This window comes from Hippopotamus amphibius, chromosome 12 (genome assembly GCF_030028045.1).
Source record: "Hippopotamus amphibius kiboko isolate mHipAmp2 chromosome 12, mHipAmp2.hap2, whole genome shotgun sequence".
In the NCBI taxonomy this organism is placed as follows: Eukaryota; Metazoa; Chordata; class Mammalia; order Artiodactyla; family Hippopotamidae; genus Hippopotamus; species Hippopotamus amphibius.
In genome coordinates this window covers 282829-303229 of record NC_080197.1, presented here as the reverse complement: position 1 = coordinate 303229, position 20401 = coordinate 282829, and the positions used below count along the sequence as shown (strand labels likewise).

At 54.8% G+C, this 20401-nt stretch overlaps 2 protein-coding genes and 1 non-coding gene across 6 annotated transcripts in view; 1 reads left to right on the top strand and 2 right to left on the bottom strand.

The window, feature by feature from the left end:
• Positions 1 to 1251: 1251 nt before the first annotated feature.
• On the bottom strand, positions 1252 to 7142 carry SAMD10 (sterile alpha motif domain containing 10). 2 transcript variants are annotated; one of them, XM_057704243.1, is made up of 5 exons: positions 5596 to 7142; positions 3579 to 3760; positions 3327 to 3498; positions 2840 to 2980; positions 1252 to 2633 (listed from the first exon to the last, which is right to left on the bottom strand). In XM_057704243.1, exons 1-5 carry the CDS (start codon positions 5957 to 5959, stop codon positions 2611 to 2613), a joined length of 882 nt encoding a protein of 293 aa, XP_057560226.1. In that variant the 5' UTR covers positions 5960 to 7142; the 3' UTR covers positions 1252 to 2610. The 2 variants fall into 2 exon arrangements, with proteins under 2 accessions (XP_057560226.1, XP_057560224.1); XM_057704241.1 differs by lacking the exon at positions 1252 to 2633 and having other exon boundaries at positions 2846 to 3498.
• A 144-nt stretch (positions 7143 to 7286) lies between these two features.
• Positions 7287 to 20401, top strand: part of PRPF6 (pre-mRNA processing factor 6) — a 33724-nt gene continuing 20609 nt past the window's right edge. For all 3 annotated transcript variants that reach the window (XM_057703038.1, XM_057703037.1, XM_057703039.1), the window contains exons 1-9: positions 7287 to 7465; positions 8199 to 8367; positions 9610 to 9728; positions 12218 to 12296; positions 12769 to 12945; positions 13185 to 13340; positions 18448 to 18542; positions 18969 to 19125; positions 19913 to 20075. In XM_057703038.1, coding sequence (XP_057559021.1) covers positions 7395 to 7465; positions 8199 to 8367; positions 9610 to 9728; positions 12218 to 12296; positions 12769 to 12945; positions 13185 to 13340; positions 18448 to 18542; positions 18969 to 19125; positions 19913 to 20075 — 1186 coding nt within the window. In that variant the 5' untranslated portion in view covers positions 7287 to 7394. The remainder of the gene's footprint in view (positions 7466 to 8198; positions 8368 to 9609; positions 9729 to 12217; positions 12297 to 12768; positions 12946 to 13184; positions 13341 to 18447; positions 18543 to 18968; positions 19126 to 19912; positions 20076 to 20401) is intronic.
• On the bottom strand, positions 14974 to 15080 carry LOC130834251 (U6 spliceosomal RNA). Its single transcript, XR_009048634.1, has one exon. It is a non-coding gene; the product is annotated as a U6 spliceosomal RNA (small nuclear RNA).

Here is a 20401-nt window from a genome sequence, read left to right as displayed (position 1 = left end):
CGGAGAAGCCTGTGTTACCCTCCCTCAGTGACTGTGCCCACCCCGGGATCAAGACATGCAGGATTTCTGGAGAGGGTCAGTGTGTGTGCCCTGAGGTACCTCCATGGTTACAGCTTTCCTCATGTAAGTCTGCAAGTAGACGTCTATTGGTAGGTGTGTGTCTGCATGACCACGTGTGTCAAGCCGTGTCCTGTTTGGCCATCAAGCTGTCAGGGTGTGTCTGTGTGGCCCGTACTAGGTGAGAAAGAAGCCTGCCGTATGTTAGTATCCAAGTGATTGGACAGAGGATGTGAGGGGATGTCTGGGTCTGAGGGGATGTGTGCCCAGGCCACAGTGTGTCTCGATGTGAGGGCTACGTGCGATGTCGTGTGTGTTGTGTGTGGGATGCACTGTGCCTGTATGTTAGGTGGTCGCAGGATGCTGGGACCCTGTGTGTTAGCGTGTTGTGGATCTGGATGCTGGTGTCGTCATGTCTCTGTGTTGGTGCACGTGTGTCCAGGCTGCAGGGCTTGGGTTGTGCCTCTTGTTAGTATTGGGGTGTCTGGTTGCTGTGTGGGTGTGTGTGGGGGCATGTGCTGTCACCTGTGTGTTTTCTATGTCAGGGCATTGCCTTGTGTGGGGGCCTAAATGGGGATCCCCAAAAGATAGTCACTTCAGATCCCTGGAACCTGTGAACGGGACCTTATTTGGAATGAGGGTTTTGCAGATGTGATTCATTTAAGGATCTTGAGATGAAGAGATCATCCTAGATTATCCAGGTGGGCCCTATGTCCAGTGACAAGTGTCCCTGTAGGAGGGAGATTGAACACAGAGGTGACGTGACCCCGCAATCCAGGATGCAGTGGTGTGTGCGTGAGCCCAGGAACCCCCGGGGCAGCCCCTGGGAGCTGGGGGAGACGGGGAACGTGTCTTTCCTGAGCCCTGGAAGGAGTGCTGCCCCACTGGGTTTCAGACCTGTGGCCTGCAGCACAGTGAGGGAGTTCGTTTCCGTTGCTAAGCCGCCCCGTTGTGGGCACCGGTTACGGCAGCCCCAGGAACCTAACTCGCCTGCGTCCGGGTGTCTGCGTGCTGCCCACAGGGCAGCTGTGGTGGGCAGGGTCCTGGGGTACAGGCGCCCCACCAGGATGGGACACCGCTGCCCCCTGGTGGCCCCAGCTGGAGGGAGCTGATCCGGGCACCCCTCCTCCCAGGTCCCGGAGGCCCCCCCACGTGCCTGGATGGGCAGTCAGACACTGCACTCGGGCACTTGAGAACCAAGTTTATTTCTGATTTTTTTTGTCAGAATATAAAAAAGTTAGCGCAAAACAAGGAAGATGAGACAGGAGCACAGCAGGGTTGAGGGGGCAAGACAAGGAGGGAAAAGGGGAGAGAGACAGGAAGGGGCTCCCTGGAAAGGGTCATGTCATGACGTTATGAGGTGGCCAGGGAGACTCAGGGCAGCTGGGCAGGAGGAGGGGCTTCCCATGGGAGGTGTGTGGGATGGGCGGCACCAGGCCAATTGTTCACATTCCACACGGGACCTGCAGCAACCACCCTCCCATCCTGAGCCCACCTCAGGGCCCAGATGAGGGGCTGGCGGCTCAGCCTCCGCTGTCCCCGAGGTTTTCAGAGCCCCAGGGGAGTGTGTGGGCAGAGGAGCACCAGAGCAGGGGCTGCCAGCACCGCTCCAGCTATCCCTCTGCTGGGCAGCACTAGCCCCAAACCTGGGGCCTTCTGGCCCACAGAGTGGTTGCTTGGGTGCTGGCTGGGTCTCCCCGGGTGTGGGGGGTGCAACTGTCAGGACAGTTCTTGTGTGGATCCTGGTTTTCCTGGGAAAGGGGCCATGGGAACACCCAGCCATGGCTAAGCCTGGAAGGCAGTCTCCACGGCCCTGGCCGGAGGGAGCTGTCCCCCAACCCAAGGCCAGGACACAGCTGAGCCTGGCGCTGGGCACTGAGCCTGGGGTCCTCCAGGTGCCGGTCAGGTCTTGGGCATGTGTCCCAGTCCCCGTGAGTAGATGAAGGCATGGTAAGGGTTTCAAAAATGTGTGAGAGCACTTGGCATGGTGCTCGGCTGGGCTATGCTGATGACCATTCTCTGGGCAAGGACGGGGAGGGGCACACACCAAAGGGAGACTTGGCAGTTTACCCACCTGTGTGGGCAGTCCTCTAGGGGACAGGGGAGGGCATAAACAGGCAAGGGGACAGACCTCTGGCCCTGGGAGAGGGCAGGATGCGTAAAAGACACCTGACTCAGCAGGTGATGGAGGGTGGACATCAATGTGGGTGAAGGGAATATAAATACACAGACTCCCTGGGAGTCTAGGGGGATGTCCAAACCCGCTCTGGCTCCAGGTGTCTGCCCTGCGTGCCGCCAGCAGCACCAGGGGGTGGGCCTGGCCTCAGGTCCTGGGAGGAAGGGCCCCACTCGAGCAGCCCCTGCCCGCCCACTCCCAGGCACAGCCAGAGGTGGCCAGAGGAGGCAACGCTGGTCCCCCCCATCCCCTGAGCTGGGCTTGGCCCCTGGGGCCTCACGCAGGGTCGGAGAAGAGCTGCACGCCCAGCTCTGCCTCATCCTTCTCAGGGGCTCGGGTCACAGTGCTGAGGTCCAGCGTTCAAGCCTAGGCAGCAGCTAGGACATGTTTCCGAAGGAAGCTATGGGGTGGATGGTGGTGAGGAGGATCGGGAGCCTCTGGCATCATCCCCTTTGCCCCAGGTGCAGGATGGCCCTTCCTGGGGTTCCCGGCCACCCTCCTGAGGTCAACCCACCCATTCTGTGCTCCGGGGCCTCAAGGCCCAGCTCACCACCCCACCCCCAGGCCTTTCAGAACCAGTTGGCACGCCGGGCTCCTCCCACTGACCTTGGCTGAGCAGCTGCAGGCTCCGCCCCTCCTCGCGCACCTGCAGGCGCAGCAGCTGCTGCAGCACCTCCTGCCGCTGCGCCTCCTGCGCCAGCCCCATCCGTTGCAGCTTCTCCGCGTTCAGCCGTAGCAGCGCCCGGCCTGCGAGGGAGGGGAGAGGGATTGAGCTGAGGTCACCATCCAAGGGGCTTCGAGAGCAAAGGTGGAGAGAGAGATGGGAGAGACAGGAAGAAATGGGTCGGGTGGGCAGGGACAGAGGTGCAGAGAGAGACTCAGAGACAGGGCAAGAGAGGGAGAGAGGCGGAAGAAGGGCAAGATGACTGGAGACTGAGCAGAGAAGAGCCAGGTGAGGACAGAAACAGAGACAAAGACCCAGAAGGAGAGGCCCACTCGGGAGGAACAGGATAGGGAGGGGAGGGGGGAGGAGGCTCTCCTAGGAGTCCCGCACCCCTGCCACACCCCTGCCCCCCAGCTCCCCCCACGGCACCAGTGATGGCGTGCTGGGAGAAGGCCTCCACATAGACGAGGTAGTTGTGGGGACAGTGCTTCTTGAGCCACTTGCAGACGTCCTGCTGACTCCACAGGACCACAGGCCTCGTCAGGCCACCCAGGGAGGGACTTGTGCGGTACAGGCCACAGTGGTCAGCGTGCAGTCGGCCCTGTGGGGAGAGGCGTGGTGGTGGAGCGCAGTGGCAAGGAGGGCAGGGGGCTGAGGTGGGCGCAGTGGCTGGCTGGGTACCTGGGGCGCCTCGGTGCCGGGCTGCTGCAGGAGCTTGACCGGCCGGCCGCCAGCTGCCTTCTGGCTGCGGGAGTCATGCCACGTGAGGCTGGTGCCCGGCGTGCGAGGCAGGGCGCAGGGGGTGCTCTCGGCTGACACCGTGTGCTCCAGGAGGCTCCGGCAGAAGCTGAAGTGGGCGGTGGCTGTGGAGCAGGGGTGCCTGGTCACTGCGGGCAGGGGCAGGGGCTCCTCTCCCTATGAGCCAGCTTCCTGCTCAGCCCATCTTCCCTCGGCTGAAGAGGAGCGGCACTTTCCCAGTTAGGGGTTACCAAGACCCCCAAACAGAAGGAGGTGTGCAAGAGCTGTCTTGAGGACTCCACCTTGAAGAAGCACAGTCTATGCTCTGGGGAGCAGGATGGATTCTGTCTAGTTAGAGATGTGCCCACCAGGGAGCCTCACACTCAGAGCCAGGTGAGGGGCTATCCTAGGACAGCTCTGACCTCCTCCTTGGACTGGCACAGCCACATCAGACCAAGGCACACGCACAGGACTTGCCTGTGAGGAAACGCAGCCCCAGCATCCTGGGAGACCCTGTGCAGCAAGGAGACCCCTGTGGCTGGGCTGCCTGCCCACATGGTCAGAAGTACCCGGTCCCTGCAGCCCTACCTGGTGCTCACTGGAGGCTCGGCCTCTGTCCTGTTGGGCACGCTGGCTGTGACGCGTGAATGAGAAGCCTGAACACTGGGCAAGCCCACAAGGCTCCTGCTCCCCCACCCCACAGGCCCCCTGGCCCAGGGCAACGCCAGCGCATGGAAGTGTCAGCACAGGCAAACAGGCTGCAGCCACGCGCTCAGGGCCCCGGGCTGACACCTTGTGCTTTCTCTTCCCAGGCCAACTTCGTTACACTCATCATGTTTTAGTTTTACCGTCATTTTCTGTGCTGGCTGTTAACATGAGTCAGGGGAGGGCAGACACCAGGACAGGCCCCTCCCAAGACCTTGCACACGTCTTAGGACACAGGAGATGCCCAGAAACACTGTGAATGACTGAATGGATGGATGACGGCTCCGTGTGGTATCCACAAGTCAATGGAGCCCTTGGGAGAGACAGGCCCGATCTTACAGCATCCAGGCCCTGACTCAGCAGGCAGGATCAGGTTCCCAGGCCAGGGTCCTTCACCCAGCCCCTCAGCAGAAGAATGAGAGACCCTCCTATCACAGACGCAGGCCCTCACCCCCATTGAGGGCAGGGTTGGGTGATGTGCCCAGGAGGTTTCAGTAATGAGGGAAACCTGCATCTTCCTCCCCCCTCCTTCCTCCCCATTCTTGCAACTTTCAGGAATTAGATGGCCTCTGGCAATTCTAAACTTGAGACCTGTGGTCAGATAGAGGGTGTGGCTGGTGTTGCCGCTGCCAAGGTGGGTTTTAGTGGGGGGCGGGTAGGATTCTCATTCTAAGCCGGCACGTTTCAGGGGTCGGGCGCCCAAGTCCCAGGGTTTCGCCTGGAGGGGCCTCCAGACTGGAGAACTAGTCGGACTCCTCCGCCCGCTCCGCACCTGTCCTGGGCCAGCCAGGCCCCGCCCATTTCCTCCCTGCCCTGGGGGAGGGCTCTCCGTCCGCGTCCGTCCGTCGGTCCGTCCCTCCCTTACAGCCCCAACAGCAGAATTCCAGGAGGAAATGGGCAGGGGGCTCCCAAGCCGTTCTTGGCCTCGGCCCCCCCTGGGACCCACTGAAGGGGCAGGGGAAGATTTTCTCCGCACGAAGGAAAAGGTGACCGCAGGGGGGTGCTAGCCTGGGGACATGAGCCCCGGCGGGTCACCTCCCCCAAGCCAGGGTGCGCCGATCCCCAAGGCCTGACCACCGGGCCACCTCCCCTCGCCCCGGCGCGGGACAAAGACCCCGGGGACCCCGTTCGGCCGGGACGCGCCCTCTACTCCGAGACCGGCTGCGTTCGGAGTCCGCGAGGACCCTCCCCTGTCCCTCCGGTCCTCGAGCCCCTAGGCCGCGATAGCTCCGCGCCCCGGTCCGGCCCCGCTCACCGTCCACATCCCGGCGCTCCCCGAAGCCGCCGCGTACAGTCCCGGCGCGGCCTCGTGGGGGGCTCGGCTTGGTCCTCAGCTCCGTGAACATGGGGCCCGCGGGTCCCCAACCGGTGCACACGCCCCTCGCCGGGCGCAGGGCGGCCCGTGTGGCCGGCGGGGAACGCGCGCCGCTGCCCCGCCCCAGCCGACCCCGCGCCCGAGCCGGTCCCCGCGCCCGGCGAGTCTGCGCGGCGAGGCACCTGCCGCCGAGCCCTGAGAGCGGGGCGCGCTCCGGGAGCTCCGAGGGGTGTCGGCGGCGCGCGGATCCGCGAGCGCGGAGAGCGTCTGCCAGGGCAAGGGGCGGCCGTGCGCACCTGGGCATGCTTCCAAGGACGAGTGACTGTGCGGCCGCACGGGGTCCAGGCGTCTGCAGGAGCGTCTGAGGCAGGGACCGAAGGGTGCCTCAATCCCCTGTGTGTGTGGAGGGGAGGGGGGATCCTACCTGCTCCTGGGGCCCTCTGCCCCCTGGGGCCTGGGTCAAGGGCCAGACGCACCTCTTCCTTCCACGGTCCTGTCAGTTTACTCACTCATTCCTTTATTCACACATTCTCCAGACCTCTCCGGAGGTCTCTCCTTCGAATGGGCACTTGCTTCCCCAGAGAAGCCAGTCTGACCCTCTCTTAACTCCCCCCCCCCCACCGTGAACTTCAGGAGGACGTCAGGGTCTCCCCCTCTCCCCCGACTCTGACTCGGTGCCCAGGATGTGGTGCCGAAAAGGGGTGGGCTGAAAAGGGGACGGGGAGGCGGTAGAAAGTCCGAGGGCGGCAGCAGGCAGGAGGGACGTGCTCGCTCCAGGCCTCCAGCGGGGAGTGGTAGGCTGGGCTGGGGGCGGCCTGGCCTAGCAGGAGGCCAGACTTGGGACTGGCGTCGTGCCTGCTCTGCGAAGAGCCCGAGGGCTCTCCCACGTGCACGCGGGGCCCTGGGAGCGCCGCGCAGCCACCTCGGGAAAGGTGCGCTTGGACGCGCAGGCGGGTGCGCAGAGAGCGGTCCTGCGCGCCCCCCTACCGCAGGGGGGTACAGGCGGCCTGCTAGCACCTGCGCCCGACACACACGGGGCCCGCCCGCGAGCCGTGACCGCCCAGGCCCGCCTCCTGGCGTGTTCTGCCGCGTGTATCCACTGCCCTCGGGGAGCTCCCCAGGGCCCGGGCCCCCCCGCCACCGCACGCTCGGGGTGGGGGTGGGGAATGAGGGGGCCCGGGCCTCGCGCGCGGAGCTGGGGCGGCCGTCCGCGCGCGAGGCCCGCGACCCCCGCACAGGCCCTGCGGCGGCCGGCTGGGCGTGCGACCGGCTCGGGTGCCTTAGGCCCTGCCCCGGGGCCACAGCGACTCTGAAGGGCCCGGTGGGAGACTGAGGGAGGAGAGGGCCCCGGGCGTCCCGCTCGTACAGGTGGGTCTCGGAAATGCGCCGAGAACACGCGATAAGCAGGGCCGCTTTTGCTCAGGCTTGAGGTCCCGCAGGCCTAGTCGAAGAACACCTCACCCGCCCCGCGCGCCAGCAGCCGGCGCTCCCGCGCATGCGCTCGTCGCGTCTCGGGCTCCTCGGCCGCCGCCAGGAGCCGCCGGAAGTCGCTTTCCGAGAACTTCCGCTCGGGGAATCCTCGGCGGGCGGGGCCGCGCCGGACCAGGGGTTTTACTTCCGGGGCGCGGGTGACGCGAGCTGCGTTCCCTTCCTGCTTCGGAACCTCGGACGCCTGTGGCCCTTCGCCTCCGGCCGCGGTCTCCTCCCTTCCCGCCGTGGCCGTCGGCGTCCCCGGCGCCATGAACAAGAAGAAGAAGCCGTTCTTGGGCATGCCCGCCCCGCTCGGCTACGTGCCGGGGCTGGGCCGGGGGTGAGAACTGGGGGGGGCCGCGCGCTGCGGGCAGGGGCCCGGGGCCGGGCGGCCGCCGCGGGTGACGCGGAGGGTGAGAGCAGGGCTGGCCTGACCCTCGTGGGGAGAGCGGCGCTCTGCGTTAGGGTAGAGCCGAGGGAGTCTGTCCGTCCCCAGGAGGCGGCACGCTCGGGCTGGGCGCGCCGTTTCAGCCCGGGCGCGCCGTCTCAGCCCGGTTGGTGTCCCCGGGCGGGGGGCGGCGCCGCCTTGCGAGGCCGCAGTGGCGAGGCCTCGGGTCCCCGTCCTGCAGTCGGGGCGCCGCGCTCCCCTCCGCCCCAGGCCGGGCCGAGCCCCCCAGCCCACCCCCGTCTTGAGCGTGGCTGATTCCCTCCCCGCGATCCGGGCTGGAGTCCCGTGTACCCGCTCCCGGTGGTACCTCGCTTTTCCCCTGCGGTGCTGGTGGAAACAGGAGGGTGGGACCTGGGAGCAGGAAAGTCTGGTGCCCGGGCGAATCTCCCTCAAGGAGAATGTGGGGTGGCAGAAGCTAGCCTCAGAACCTCCTCAGGTCTCTCTCTTGAAGAGGACAGGCTGGCGATGTTTGAGAGCACAGCTGTGTGGCATTCACTGCCTCTGGGCTCTTTGGGGGTTTCCCAGAGAAGTTAGAAAAAGAGGTGTCTTTAGGTGACAGCGGTGGAGGGCCGTGGCACGGGAACAAGGCCACTCGGGTAAATGGGCATCTCTGGGTTGCCTACAGTGCCACCGGCTTCACCACACGCTCAGATATCGGGCCTGCCCGGGATGCCAACGACCCTGTGGATGACCGCCACGCACCCCCGGGCAAGAGGACCGTGGGGGACCAGATGAAGAAGAGCCAGGCTGCGGACGACGACGACGAGGACCTGAACGACACCAACTACGACGAGGTGCGGGGGTGGGGGGTGGCCCTGGCCGGCGGCCGGCTTCCCAGCCCCGCTCGCTGGGTGCCTGGGATGAGCCGCTTGCTGTGGCGGGCGCATGCACTGTTTCTGCTCCTCGGGGACCAGGGTACACGCGAACAGAGCCTGAGAGGGGCAGGAAAAACATAAAGAAGTGTGCCCTTTTGTGGTCTCTTCTAAAGAGAGGTGCTTGTGAACGTGAGAGCCGGTGCGTTGGTGTTGTGTCTCGGCTGGTCTTTAGTGATGAAAATTTTCAGTGGCGTTGGTGGTGATATTTGGCTTCTTTTGCTTTAGTGTTCATCTTAGCTAATTCACGTTTGGTCTGTTGAAGCTTTCTACAGGTATGTTACAGCAGATGACATTTTCCCTCTGAGGAACAGGTTTTTAAAAGTTCAGTTTTGAAATTATTTTGAAGTTACAGAGAGCTTTCAGAAATAACATAGAGACTTCTTGCATGCCCTTTATAAGTTTTTGCCCATTTTACAGGACCCTAGTACTGTTACAATTTTTTCATTTTTAAATTTTAAGAGTTTTTAAATTTTTTAATTTTTAAAATAGTTTCATTTTTTAGTTTTTTTGGTCACACTACATGGCATGTGGGGTCTTAGTTCCCCGACCAGGGATCGAACCCGTGCCCCCTTCGTTGGAAGTGCAGAGTCTTAACCACTGGCCCGCCAGGGAAGTCCCTATTTTTATTTCTTAAAGTTTTTTATTTATTTTATTCTTATTTTGAGGTATAGTTGACTTACAGTATTGTATTAATTTCTACTGTACATCAAAGTGACTCAGTTATGTATACATTCTTTTTATATTCTTTTCCATTAGGGTTTATCCCGGGATGTTGAATTCAGTTTTCTGTGCACCCTAGTGCTGTTATTGAAACCAGGGGGTTAACATTGACACAGCGCTATTAACTAACCCATAGATCTTACTTGAATTCCACTGGTTTTGCCACCTGTGTCCTGCTTCTGGCCAAGACCCACTCCAGGAGCTGCCTTGCATTTGTTGTGCCCCGCAGTCTCCTCTGATGGTGTGGCTGCTCTCTTTTGTGCCCTTAACACTTTTGAGGTGTACTCATCAGCTGTTTTGTTATCCTTCAGTTTGCTTCAACTGATTGAAAACAGTGGTTGAGTAGGCATCTTGCAGCTAGACGTGTTCTGTTGATACTTCTGCTGGTGCGGGTTGTGTTGGAAGAATAGCTGATGCTCTAAGCGTGTTGTTTGGTCTCAGTTTAACGGCTATGCTGGGAGCCTCTTCTCCAGTGGGCCCTATGAAAAGGACGATGAGGAAGCAGATGCTATCTATGCAGCCCTGGACAAAAGGATGGATGAAAGAAGGAAAGAGAGACGGTAAGACAAATTATCACTCTTCATGCGGTGTTTATCCAACTTAAAAAAAAAGAAAAGTGTTTGTTTGTTTGTTTTTGGGCCGAACCAGGTGGCAGGCGGGCTCTCAGTTCCCTGACCAGGGATCATACTGGTGTCCCCTGCAGTGGAAGCACAGAGTCTTAACGCTGGACCATTTGGGAAGTCCCAAAAAAGTTCTATTTTCATTTATTTCAGAGTTGTAGAAAAGTTGCAAGAATAGGTCGTGTGTCTGCTCAGCTTTGAGGCTGCCTGAGGCTTGGTCTGCGGCAGCCACACTTGGAAAACCCTGGCCTGTGCAGAGTAGCCGTGGGGCCTGGGGACTGGAGTGGAGAGCTTAAGAATTCCGGGTTTGACTTTCTGGAAATCGACAGAATTGGGGGCATTATTCTGACTGCGCATCAGGGTTACCATCTTTGAAATGGGTGTTACGTAATTTGGAGGTTCGCTGAAGATGGCAAATGGCCATCGCAGTCCTCGTGGGCAGGAGGCTGCGTCTGGAGGGTCCTGGCGCCCATGTCATTGCTGACCTGGGCTGGTGGGGACGGGTGTGTTGCCCTGAACCTGGGCCGGCACATCTGTCATAGTGACATTGCCTCAGTGGAAACTTCCTGATTCCTTGTCCTTTTATTTATTTATTTATTTATTTATTTATTTGGCACACGGGCTTAGTTGCTCCGTGGCATGTGGAATCTTCCTGGAGCAGGGATCGAAACTGTGTCCCCTGCATTGGCAGGCAGATTCTTAACCACTGCGCCACCTAGGAAGTCCACCTTGTCCTTTTTTGGGGGAAATTTATGCAAAGTCAGCACAGGATCTTGCAAACTATAGTAAGTTTTATTGCTTTATAAGTTTTTTATATTGTTTACTACAAAAGGAATGCGTTCTCACAGTAGAACGTTAGGGCAGTGAGATTTAAGTGTAGTAAGAGGATACTGTTTATTCATAAGCCTGGAAGTTGACAGTTAACATTTTAGTTTACTTTTTTCTTTCTATTGCTCATTATACAGACAGCTTTCTTACTTCTCATAACAGATACAGAATTTTTAATTTTCTCAAGATCATATTAGAGTGAAGTACCATTCTTCAGGAGAGTTTTTTAAAAGCACGTTATTTAATTGATGTGCACAATTTTATATGTATCATAATTAAGTGGTTTTGCATATTGAAGAAGGCTTGATTCCAGTCTTCTGGAACTTATTCATTAAAAATCCTGAGTGAGGGCTTCCTAGGTGGCGCAGTGGTTAAGAATCCGCCTGCCAATGCAGAGGTCACGGGTTCGATCCCAGCTCCAGGAAGATCCCACATGCCGTGGAGCAACTAAGCCCGCGTGCCACAAAAAAAAAAATAAAAAAATAAAAAAATAAAAATCCTGAGTGATATGGACACACACAGAAAGTTGTGCAGTAAGTGGTTTTAGGGAAGTGGTTGGCTTTTGAAAACTTCACAGTACAGAAAAGCAGAAAGAATCGTGCAGCAGACGTGTGTGTGCCCCCACGTCGTCTGCTCTATTCAGTTGCACATTTGCTTCTAATGCTTCCTTAGGTGGGTTTTACTGGGTCCCATCGGGGTCAGTTTGCCCCAGTGCTGAGCAGTCTGTCTTTGTTACCTGGTAGCCAGTCCACATCCTCTGTTCCCTGCTTGTCCCCAGAACATCATAGAACTGCCTTTTCCGAGCCAGGACACAGTCAGAAGCACTTCTCGGGCATGTCTCCTAGGTGCCACCCCCCTTTACAGAATGTTTGCCCATCTCCTCAGGGCGCCCTTTTACTTGTTACGCTCTCAGCGTTTCCTGTGGATTGGAAGTTGGAGGCTGAGGCTTGATTCAAATCAGGTGGAACGTCTTTGGCCAGAAAACCTGACGGTGCATGTGTGTGTGTTGCTTCCCATCAGGAGCTGTGGTGACAGACTGCAGCCCATGGAGAGGTGTTTGTCTTTTCCAAGCACATCATTTTTCATGATAACATTCAAATTCCTATCTAACCTCGTGGAGGAAAATGTCAGTGTCGACGTCCGGCTCTACTCTGGTTTACCCAGCTTGGTTGATACTTTGTCACCGTTGCCCACTGCTCTTTGTGTTCACATGTGACCTGGTCCTAAGTCACCAGGAACCCATTTGGATGGACAACTAGGACAGTGGTTCAGCTTTTCTTCCAAGCTGAGTTATTTATAGGCTGGCCCTACCTTCAGGATTTTATAGAATTTTAAAGCAGTAAATGTACTTGTGTTCAAATGCATGTATTTATTGGAGTAAGACAACTTGTTTTCGTTTTAGTGAGTTCTGCATGTTTTCATTTGGTAGCGAATTGAGTTATTTGTGAACGTATCCATTGTTGCCTTCAAGTAGATTTGATTTAGCTGCTTAGTGTGTGGAATTACTCTTTTTGGTGATTTAATTAGGAAGGGTAATAAACTGACTTTGTTTCAAAATGGACACCGAGGATTTCTAACGTGTGCACACATTTTACTTCTAGGGAACAAAGGGAGAAAGAAGAAATTGAGAAATACCGTATGGAGCGCCCCAAAATCCAGCAGCAGTTCTCAGATCTCAAGGTGAGCAGATGGGTGGCCTGTGGTTCCTCCCGGCCTCCCCAGGGAAGAGCGGACACGCTGGGGCACAGCTGATGAGACTTTGCTCACTCTTCTCTTTGTCTAATTCAGAGGGTGGAAGAAGGGCCCTTCGTGGGTGTGCTTAATTCTGCACGTGTGTACAGAAAGCCTCTCCTCCCCAGAAAAGGTGGGACAAGAGGGGCTGATTTTCTTTGTAACGTCGTGAATGTGTCCATTTAGACATCAGGTTTTCTGAACTGTGTCCTCTGGGCTTTGACAGAACAGTTTACATCTGAGTGAAGTAGAGCAGATCCAACAGGTTGATCTTTCTGAGTGAAGCAGATAAACCACGTCCACATCAGAGTCCTTCCCAACGGCATTGTGATTTGGGCGATAGGGGTCAGGGAAAATATAGTTTTTCACGTGCATGTGAAAGTCTGCCGGAGAATTAATGTTTGGGGCCGGGTGTTTCCAGAGGAAGTTGGCAGAAGTCACAGAAGAAGAGTGGCTGAGCATCCCTGAGGTCGGCGACGCCAGAAACAAACGCCAGCGGAACCCCCGCTACGAGAAGCTGACGCCTGTTCCCGACAGTTTCTTTGCCAAACATTTACAGACTGGAGAGAACCACACGTCAGTAGATCCCCGGCAAACTGTGAGCACCTGCAGAGAAGGCAGACGGGGCTCCTTGCATCTGGTCGGGCAGATCAGTGGTGTGAGCGGAGGGTGGGCGGGGGCTGGGGCTGGACTTCTTGCTCCTGCAGTTCAGCAGCTGTGCTGTGGCTGCGGGTGTCTGTCCGAGGGTTCAGATGTTGGCTCCAGTGGAAAGCTTTTCCAGAAGTGAGAATGAAAGGCATGAAAACACAAGCCAGCGTTCTGTCCTTGTTCCCCCAGCAATTCGGAGGTCTGAACACACCCTATCCAGGTGGACTGAACACGCCGTACCCAGGTGGGATGACACCTGGACTGATGACCCCTGGCACAGGCGAGCTGGACATGAGGAAGATCGGCCAAGCCAGGAACACTTTGATGGACATGAGGCTGAGCCAGGTGAGAGCTCATGTCGTGCGTTCTTTTCCTATAGATTACAGTGAAGAATTTTGGGGTTGTTTTTTTTTAGGTGCGCAGACTCAGTAGTTGTGGCACACAGGTTTAGTTGCTCCTCGGCATGTGGGATCTTCCCAGACCAAGGATCGAACTTGTGTCCCCTGCATTGGCAGGTGGATTCTTAACCACTGCGCCACCAGGGAAGTCCCAAAGAATTTTTGGTTTTGCTTAGAAAACTAATATGTATTTGTGAAAAGTTCACCTTTTGAAGTGCTTTGTCACCTGTTAAACAGACCTGTGATGTGTCCAGTTCCCTGTCACGTTGCACAGAGTGGCGGCTTCTCTTGTGGAGCACAGGCTCTAGGCTTGTGGGCTCAGTAGTTGTGGCTCGCGGGCTTACTTGCTCTGAGGCATGTAGGATCTTCCTGGCCCAGGGATGGAACCCGTGTCACCTGCATTGGCAGGCGGATTCTTAACCACTGTGCCACCAGGGAAAAACCCTATACTTGAATTTTTTACTGTAAGCAGATATATTACAGTAAAAAAAAAAAAGGTAGCTTACAGATCCAAAAAGTTGCACATTTTCATGTTACTAGGTATGTGTTATTTACTTTATAAAGTGGAGAGTAGTTCATTGTGAATATCACGGTTTAGTCTTTGATTGATGGACCTTTTGGGTGGTTTCTGCTTGTTTGTAGTCACAAACCACGTTTTGATGAACTTGTGTTTCTATCTTTGCAGATTTAGGTAAGCATTTTTATCGTATCTTCAAAGTGGAGTTGTTGGACTGGCATATTTTCACTTAGGTGCCAAATTGTCTCTCAAAGGCAGGACATTTCCCACTCAGCAGCATGGGGGAGCTGGCTTGCATCGCCCTGTTGGCAGCCTGCCCATTCTGAGAGGCAGAACCCATCCCTTCCACCGAGACTCCTCTTAACCTGCCTCCTTGGTGGTGGTGCAGTTGAGCATCATTTGTGTTGCATGGATCTAGTTTGCTGTTTGTCTTTCACACTTGTGTGTAGACTATAGAAATTTTTTTTTAAAGAAAGCTTTATTGTAATTTTTTGTGCTAAGATAGGTATAAGACAAAGTTTACAGTGGTAACCATTTTTAAGTGTACAGCTCAGGGGCATCGAGTGCATCCATGGTGTGCCCCTCACCACCACCATCTCCCGAACTTTTCTTGTCATCCCAAACTGAGACTCTGTCCCCAGTGAACACTCGCTGCCCGTCCCCTGCCTTAGCCCCTGGCACCCATCGTCCTGCTTTCTGTCTCTGTGAATTGACTGCTCTAGGGACCTGACGTGAATGGAGTCATACAGTGTTTGTCCTTTTGTGGCTGGTTTATTTCACTTAGCTTCATTTGTGTCCTTATGGGTCATCCATGTTGTAGCAGGGGTCAGGATTTTCTTCCTTTTTTTTTTTTTTCCCCAAGTACATTGTATTTATTTTTTATTTTTGGGGGGTACACCAAGTTCAATCATCTGTTTTTTTTGTTTTTTGTTTTTTTCAATCAATCATCTGTTTTTATACACATATCCCGGTATTCCCTCCCTCCCTCGGCTCCCCCCCCACCCTCCCTCAAGTCCCCCCCACGCTCCCTGTCCCAGTCCTCTAAGGCATCTTCCATCCTCGAAAAAATAGGGAACGCTTCACGAATTTGCGTGTCATCCTTGCGCAGGGGCCATGCTAGTCTTCTCTGTATCGTTCCAATTTTAGTATATGTGCTGCTGAAGCGAGCACTCTTCCTTTTTTAGTACTTAAAAATATATGTGTGTTAATTAATTTGGTTGCACCAGGTCTTAGTTGCGGCTCACAGGACCTTAGTTGCGGCAGGTGGACTCCTTAGCTGTAGCATGTGAACTCATAGTTGCAGCATGCGTGTGGGATCTAGCTCCCTGACCAGGGATTGATCCCAGGCCTCCTGCATTGGGAGCACAGAGTCTTATCCACTGGGCTGCCAGGGAAGTCCCAGGATTTTCTTCCTTTTACAGCTGAAGGATACTGCATTGTATGTATGTATAAACCACATTTTGTTTGTCTCTTCACCTGTCATGATACTTGGGTTGCCTCCACCTGTTGGCAATTGTGAGTAATGCTGCTGGGAGCCTTGGTGTACAAGTATCTGTTCACATCCCTGTTTTCGGTTCTTTTGGGTATAAATTCAGAAGTGGAATTTCTGATCACGTGGTAATTCTAGGTTTACTTCTGTGAAGAAACACCACGCTGTTTTCCACAGCAGCTGCACCAGTTTAGATTTCCAGCAGGGCAGCACTGCACAGGGGGTCCAGTTTCTCTGCATCGTTGACAGCGTTGGTCATCTCTGGTGACTGGCGGCGGCGGCGGCGGTTGTCCACGTGGATGTGAAGCAGCAGCTCATGGTGCTTTTGTTGGCATTTCCCTGCCTGGGGCCACAGAACAGCCTTTCATGTGCTTATCGGTCACTTGTATCTCTTCCTCGGAGAGCTGTCTGTTCAGGTTGTTTCCCCTTTTTTGTTTTTGGATTTGTTTTTATTTTATTTTATTTTTATTTTTTGGGTCATGCTGTGTGGCTTGTGGGATCTTAGTTCCCTGACCAGCGATTGAACCCGGGCCCTTGGCAGAGAAAGCACTGAGTCTTAACCATTAGACCGCCAGAGAATTCGCCGGGTTATTTGTTTTCTTGAGTTTTAAGAGTTCCCTGTGTATTTTGCATAACAGTTCTTTATCCGATATATCTTTTCCAAGTGTTTTCTCCTGACTATAGCTTGTCTTTTCATTCTCTTGACAGTGTCCTTCATAGATAGAAATTTTTAATTTTAATGAAGTCCAGCTTATCAGTTCTTTCCTTCATGGATTGTGGGTTTGATGGAGTATCTAAAAAGTCATTGGCAAACCTCAGGTCATGTAGCTTTTCCGCAATGTTATTGTCTAAGGGTTTTATAGTTTTGCATTTTATGTTTAGGTCTGTGATTCCTTCTGAGTTAACTTTGGTGAAGGTGCAAGGTCTGCATCTAGGTTTACGTTTTAGCACGTGGATGTCCAGTTGTTTCAGACCATTTGTCAAAAATTATTCTTTCCACATCGCGTTGCCGTTGCTCCTTTGTCAGATGTTAGTTGACCGTATTTATGTGGATTTGTTTCTGGGTCCTCTCTTCTGTTCCACTGATCTAGTTGTCTTTTTTTTTTTTTTGCCAGTACCACACTGTCTTCATTACTGTACCTTTATAGCCAAGTCTTTAAATTGCGTCGTGTTCTCCAACTTTGTTCTTCTGCTTCAATATTGCGTTGGCTGTTCTGAATCTTTCACCTCCTCTCCATGTGAACTTAGCATCAGCTTGTTGATATCCATAAAGTAACTTGTGGGGATTTTGATTGGGAATGCGTTGAATCTCTAGATCAAGTTGAAAAGAACTGATATCTTGACATTACTGAGTTTTCCTCTGCACTAACATGGAATCTCTCTCCTTTGATTTTCATTTGTTAAGATTTTGTAGTTTTCCTCTTATAGATCCTGTATGTATTTATTAGATGAGTGTCTAGGTATGGTTGACCCTTGAACAATGTGGGGTGTTAGGGGAACTGACCCTGTAATGCAGTCGGGGGCTGTCCTTATGGGTGGTCCCACAGCGGTGGGTTCATCTAGCTGCAGATCATGTAGTGCTGTGGTACGTGTTGAGGGCAAAAAAATCCAAGTATAAGTGGACCTGTGCAGTTGAAACCCGTGTTGTTCAAGGGTCCACTGTGTTTTACAGTTTTGGGTGTTCATGTAAATGTTGTGTTTTTAATTTCAGATCCCACCTGTTCACTGCTGGTGTGTAGGGTGGTGATAGATATTAACCTTGTATCCTACAGCCCTGCTGCAATTACTTATTAGTTACGGGAGTTTTTTGTTGATTCTTTCAGATTTCTATGAAATCAAGTTACCTGCAAACAAAGGGAGTTTTATTTTTTCCTTTCATTCTTTTCTTGTCCTGCTGCATTTTTGCCCTTTTTTTTTTTCAGATTTTTTGTTGTTGTCATGGTAACTTTAAGACTCACAAGGGGGCTTCCTAGGTGGCGTAGTGGTTAAGAATTCACCTGCCAGTGCAGGGGACACGGGTTCAATCCCTGCTCCAGGAGGATCCCACGTGCTGCGGAGCAACTAAGCCCATGCGCCACAACTATTGAGCCCATGTGCTGCAACTACTGAAGCCACGCGCCTAGAGCCCATGCTCTACAACAAGAGAAGCCATGGCAATGAGGAGCCCACGCACCACAGTGAAGAGTAGCCCCCACTCACCGCAACTAAAGAAAGCCCGCACACAGCAAAAAAGACCCAACACAGCCAATAAAATAAATAAATGAATTTATTAATAGGAAAAAGACAACGCACGAGAGAATGCTGCAATGAGCTGCTACATGAGAATTTCAAGACTGTTAGCTGAAATCGTCAATCTTTGTGATTTCTGGGTTTCACTCATTCTTAGATGGACCTTATGTTCAGTTAGGTTCCCCCCCGGGACTTTTTTTTTTTTTAATGTCACAGTTTGTTTATTTTTAAAATTTATTTATTTATTTATTGGCTCATTGGGTCTCTGTTGCTGCAGGCAGGTTTTCTCTAGTTGCGGTGAGCGGGGCTGCTCTTAGTTGCAGTGTGCAGGCTTCTCATTGCACTGTCTTCTCTTGTGGAGCACAGGCTCTAGGTGCATGGGCTTCAGTACTTGTGGCACAAGGGCTCAGTAGTTGTGGCTTGCAGGCTCTAGAGCGCAGGCTCAGCAGTTGTGGCACATGGGCTTAGTTGCTCCCTGGCATGTGGGATCTTCCCGGACCAGGGATTGAACCTGTGTCCCTTGCATTGGTAGGTGGATTCTTAACCACTGGGCCACCAAGGAAGTGTCCCCCCACCCCGGGACCCTTATGGTTTCTTTGTTTTACATCTCTTTGCTCTGTGTAGGTGACATTTGCTTATTATCGTTATAAACTATTGTTTGAGTTAATAGTTAATAGGTAACTGTTGTTTTTCTTCCTTAAAAGTTTCTATGTCCACTGGTCGTTGGGATTGTGGAAACGGGCTTTAGGGACCCTCAGAGGACTTTGTTCCAGGCATTCCTGGCTCTGTCCGACCAGCCGGGCTTGGCCTGTCTTGCAGGTGTCTGACTCAGTGAGCGGGCAGACTGTGGTTGACCCCAAGGGCTATCTGACGGATTTGAACTCCATGATTCCGACCCACGGAGGGGACATCAAGTGAGTGACCTGCAGGGCCAGCGGCCGGGCGGGCTCAGGTTGCTGGGAGTGTGCTGGGGTTTATTTGAAAAATATGCAGCCAGAATAGCATGTGGATGTTCAAAGAAGGATTGAGTGGAATCATTTTATTTTCCACTTAAGATATATCTGCACCCATTCATTGTGGACGTGAAACCTGCTGCAGATGACATCCCAACCTGTGTGGGCTGAGCCGGCCGGCAGCTTGCTGACCAGGGCCCGTGCTCCGGACCTCGCCCTTGTGCTTGGTGCCTGTGCGCGTGGAGGTGCAGCAGGCTTGGAGGGGTGCTGACCAAGTTCTGACTTGGTTCTGTCAGCAGGGGCATCAGATGTGACAGTTGGGACGTCGTGGGCTGGGCACGTCCTCAGCAGATGGTGGCCTGACCCTGTGCTTTCTCACCTGCACAGTGACATCAAGAAGGCGCGGCTGCTCCTCAAGTCTGTTCGGGAGACAAACCCTCACCACCCGCCAGCCTGGATCGCGTCAGCCCGCCTGGAGGAAGTCACTGGGAAACTGCAAGTGGCTAGGAACCTCATCATGAAGGGGACAGAGATGTGCCCCAAGGTAGGGCGCCCTCCCCGAGGCTGCATCACAGCCCTGCGGGGCCTCGGTGTCTGGGCCACACAGGACACCATGGGAGTGAGCGGGACTTAGAGGTGTTGCCTGCCTTTTGGTGTTGAAGCTACAGGCAGTGGGATGTGCGAGGATGAGGAGGGGAAAAAAAGGTGGGAAAGGGTTTTTCCTGCTTATTTTCACTTGGAGTGAAAGCCCGACTGCCGCTAGTTCAACAGCAAGATACCCTTAACTAGAGAGAGCAGGACTGGTCAGCTCTTCCCTTCCCTGACGTCAGAAACCTGAAGGTGGGCCTGTCTCCAGGGGTCGTGATTCGATCAGCTCTAGAAAGTCCTGAGACCCTCTGAGGGACTGTACGCTCCCTGTGAAGACTGGGGCACCCTCACAGCAAGAGGTGACCTGTGAGTTCTTCCCCCAGGACGTGAGCATCTGTCCGAACCTTGCGGGCAGACGCATGGCTGCCTGCCTGTGTGTCTCCACCTCGTCCGTGGGTTGACTCCTTACCCTGAGGGCAGGCTGTCCTCTCCTCACGGTGTGAGGATGGTGGTGCACCTCCCCTATGCGGGCACAGACCTGCTGTAGCTATGTTTCCACATGTGGAGGTTTCAAGGGGTCTCTGGTGCAGGTGTGCTGGAGGCCCGGCTGACGGTAAACCCCGGGCTCTGTGGGTGTGAGGAGCCCAGCCCCTCCTGTTTCTGAGGGTTGTGTGTGCCCTTTGGGGCGTCTGCTACACTGCCGGCCTGCACACGTGTCTACTGTTCTGCCCCTTTGCCCATAGAGTGAAGATGTGTGGCTGGAGGCAGCCAGATTGCAGCCCGGGGACACAGCCAAGGCCGTGGTGGCCCAAGCTGTCCGTCACCTCCCACAGTCCGTTAGGATTTACATCAGGGCAGCAGAGCTGGAAACAGACATCCGCGCCAAGAAGCGGGTTCTTCGAAAAGGTGAGCCTCCCTAGGGACCTGGCAGGAACACTGCCACCGGGCTGCGTCCCTGAAGGTGAAGGGGTGCCACCTCTCCGTCCCGGTGCCAGCCCGGGGAGCAGCCTCACCGCTGCTTCACGTGGGCTCACTGGGAGGGATCAGAGAGCAGTGGACGTTTTCCAGGCCTTCTTTCGGGCTGGATTGCTTCTGCCCTTGAACCCTCTGTCAGGGAAACTTCTGGTTGAGGTGCTTGGGCTTAGAGCTCACGTGTGCCTTTTCCTGCTGTGAGACCTTGAGTGAGGGCAGGTGCTCTGTGGCCCCAAGGGGTGCTGTGTGCAGGGCGAGGG

Coding starts and splice junctions, on each gene's coding strand:
- SAMD10 (XM_057704241.1), bottom strand. CDS start 5,959: ATGCCCAGGTGCGCACGGCCGCCCCTTGCCCTGGCAGACGCTCTCCGC. Junction 3,761..5,595: donor GGAGCGCCGGGATGTGGACG/GTGAGCGGGGCC, acceptor CCTGCTCCACAG/CCACCGCCCACTTCAGCTTC. Junction 3,499..3,578: donor CCGGCACCGAGGCGCCCCAG/GTACCCAGCCAG, acceptor CTCTCCCCACAG/GGCCGACTGCACGCTGACCA.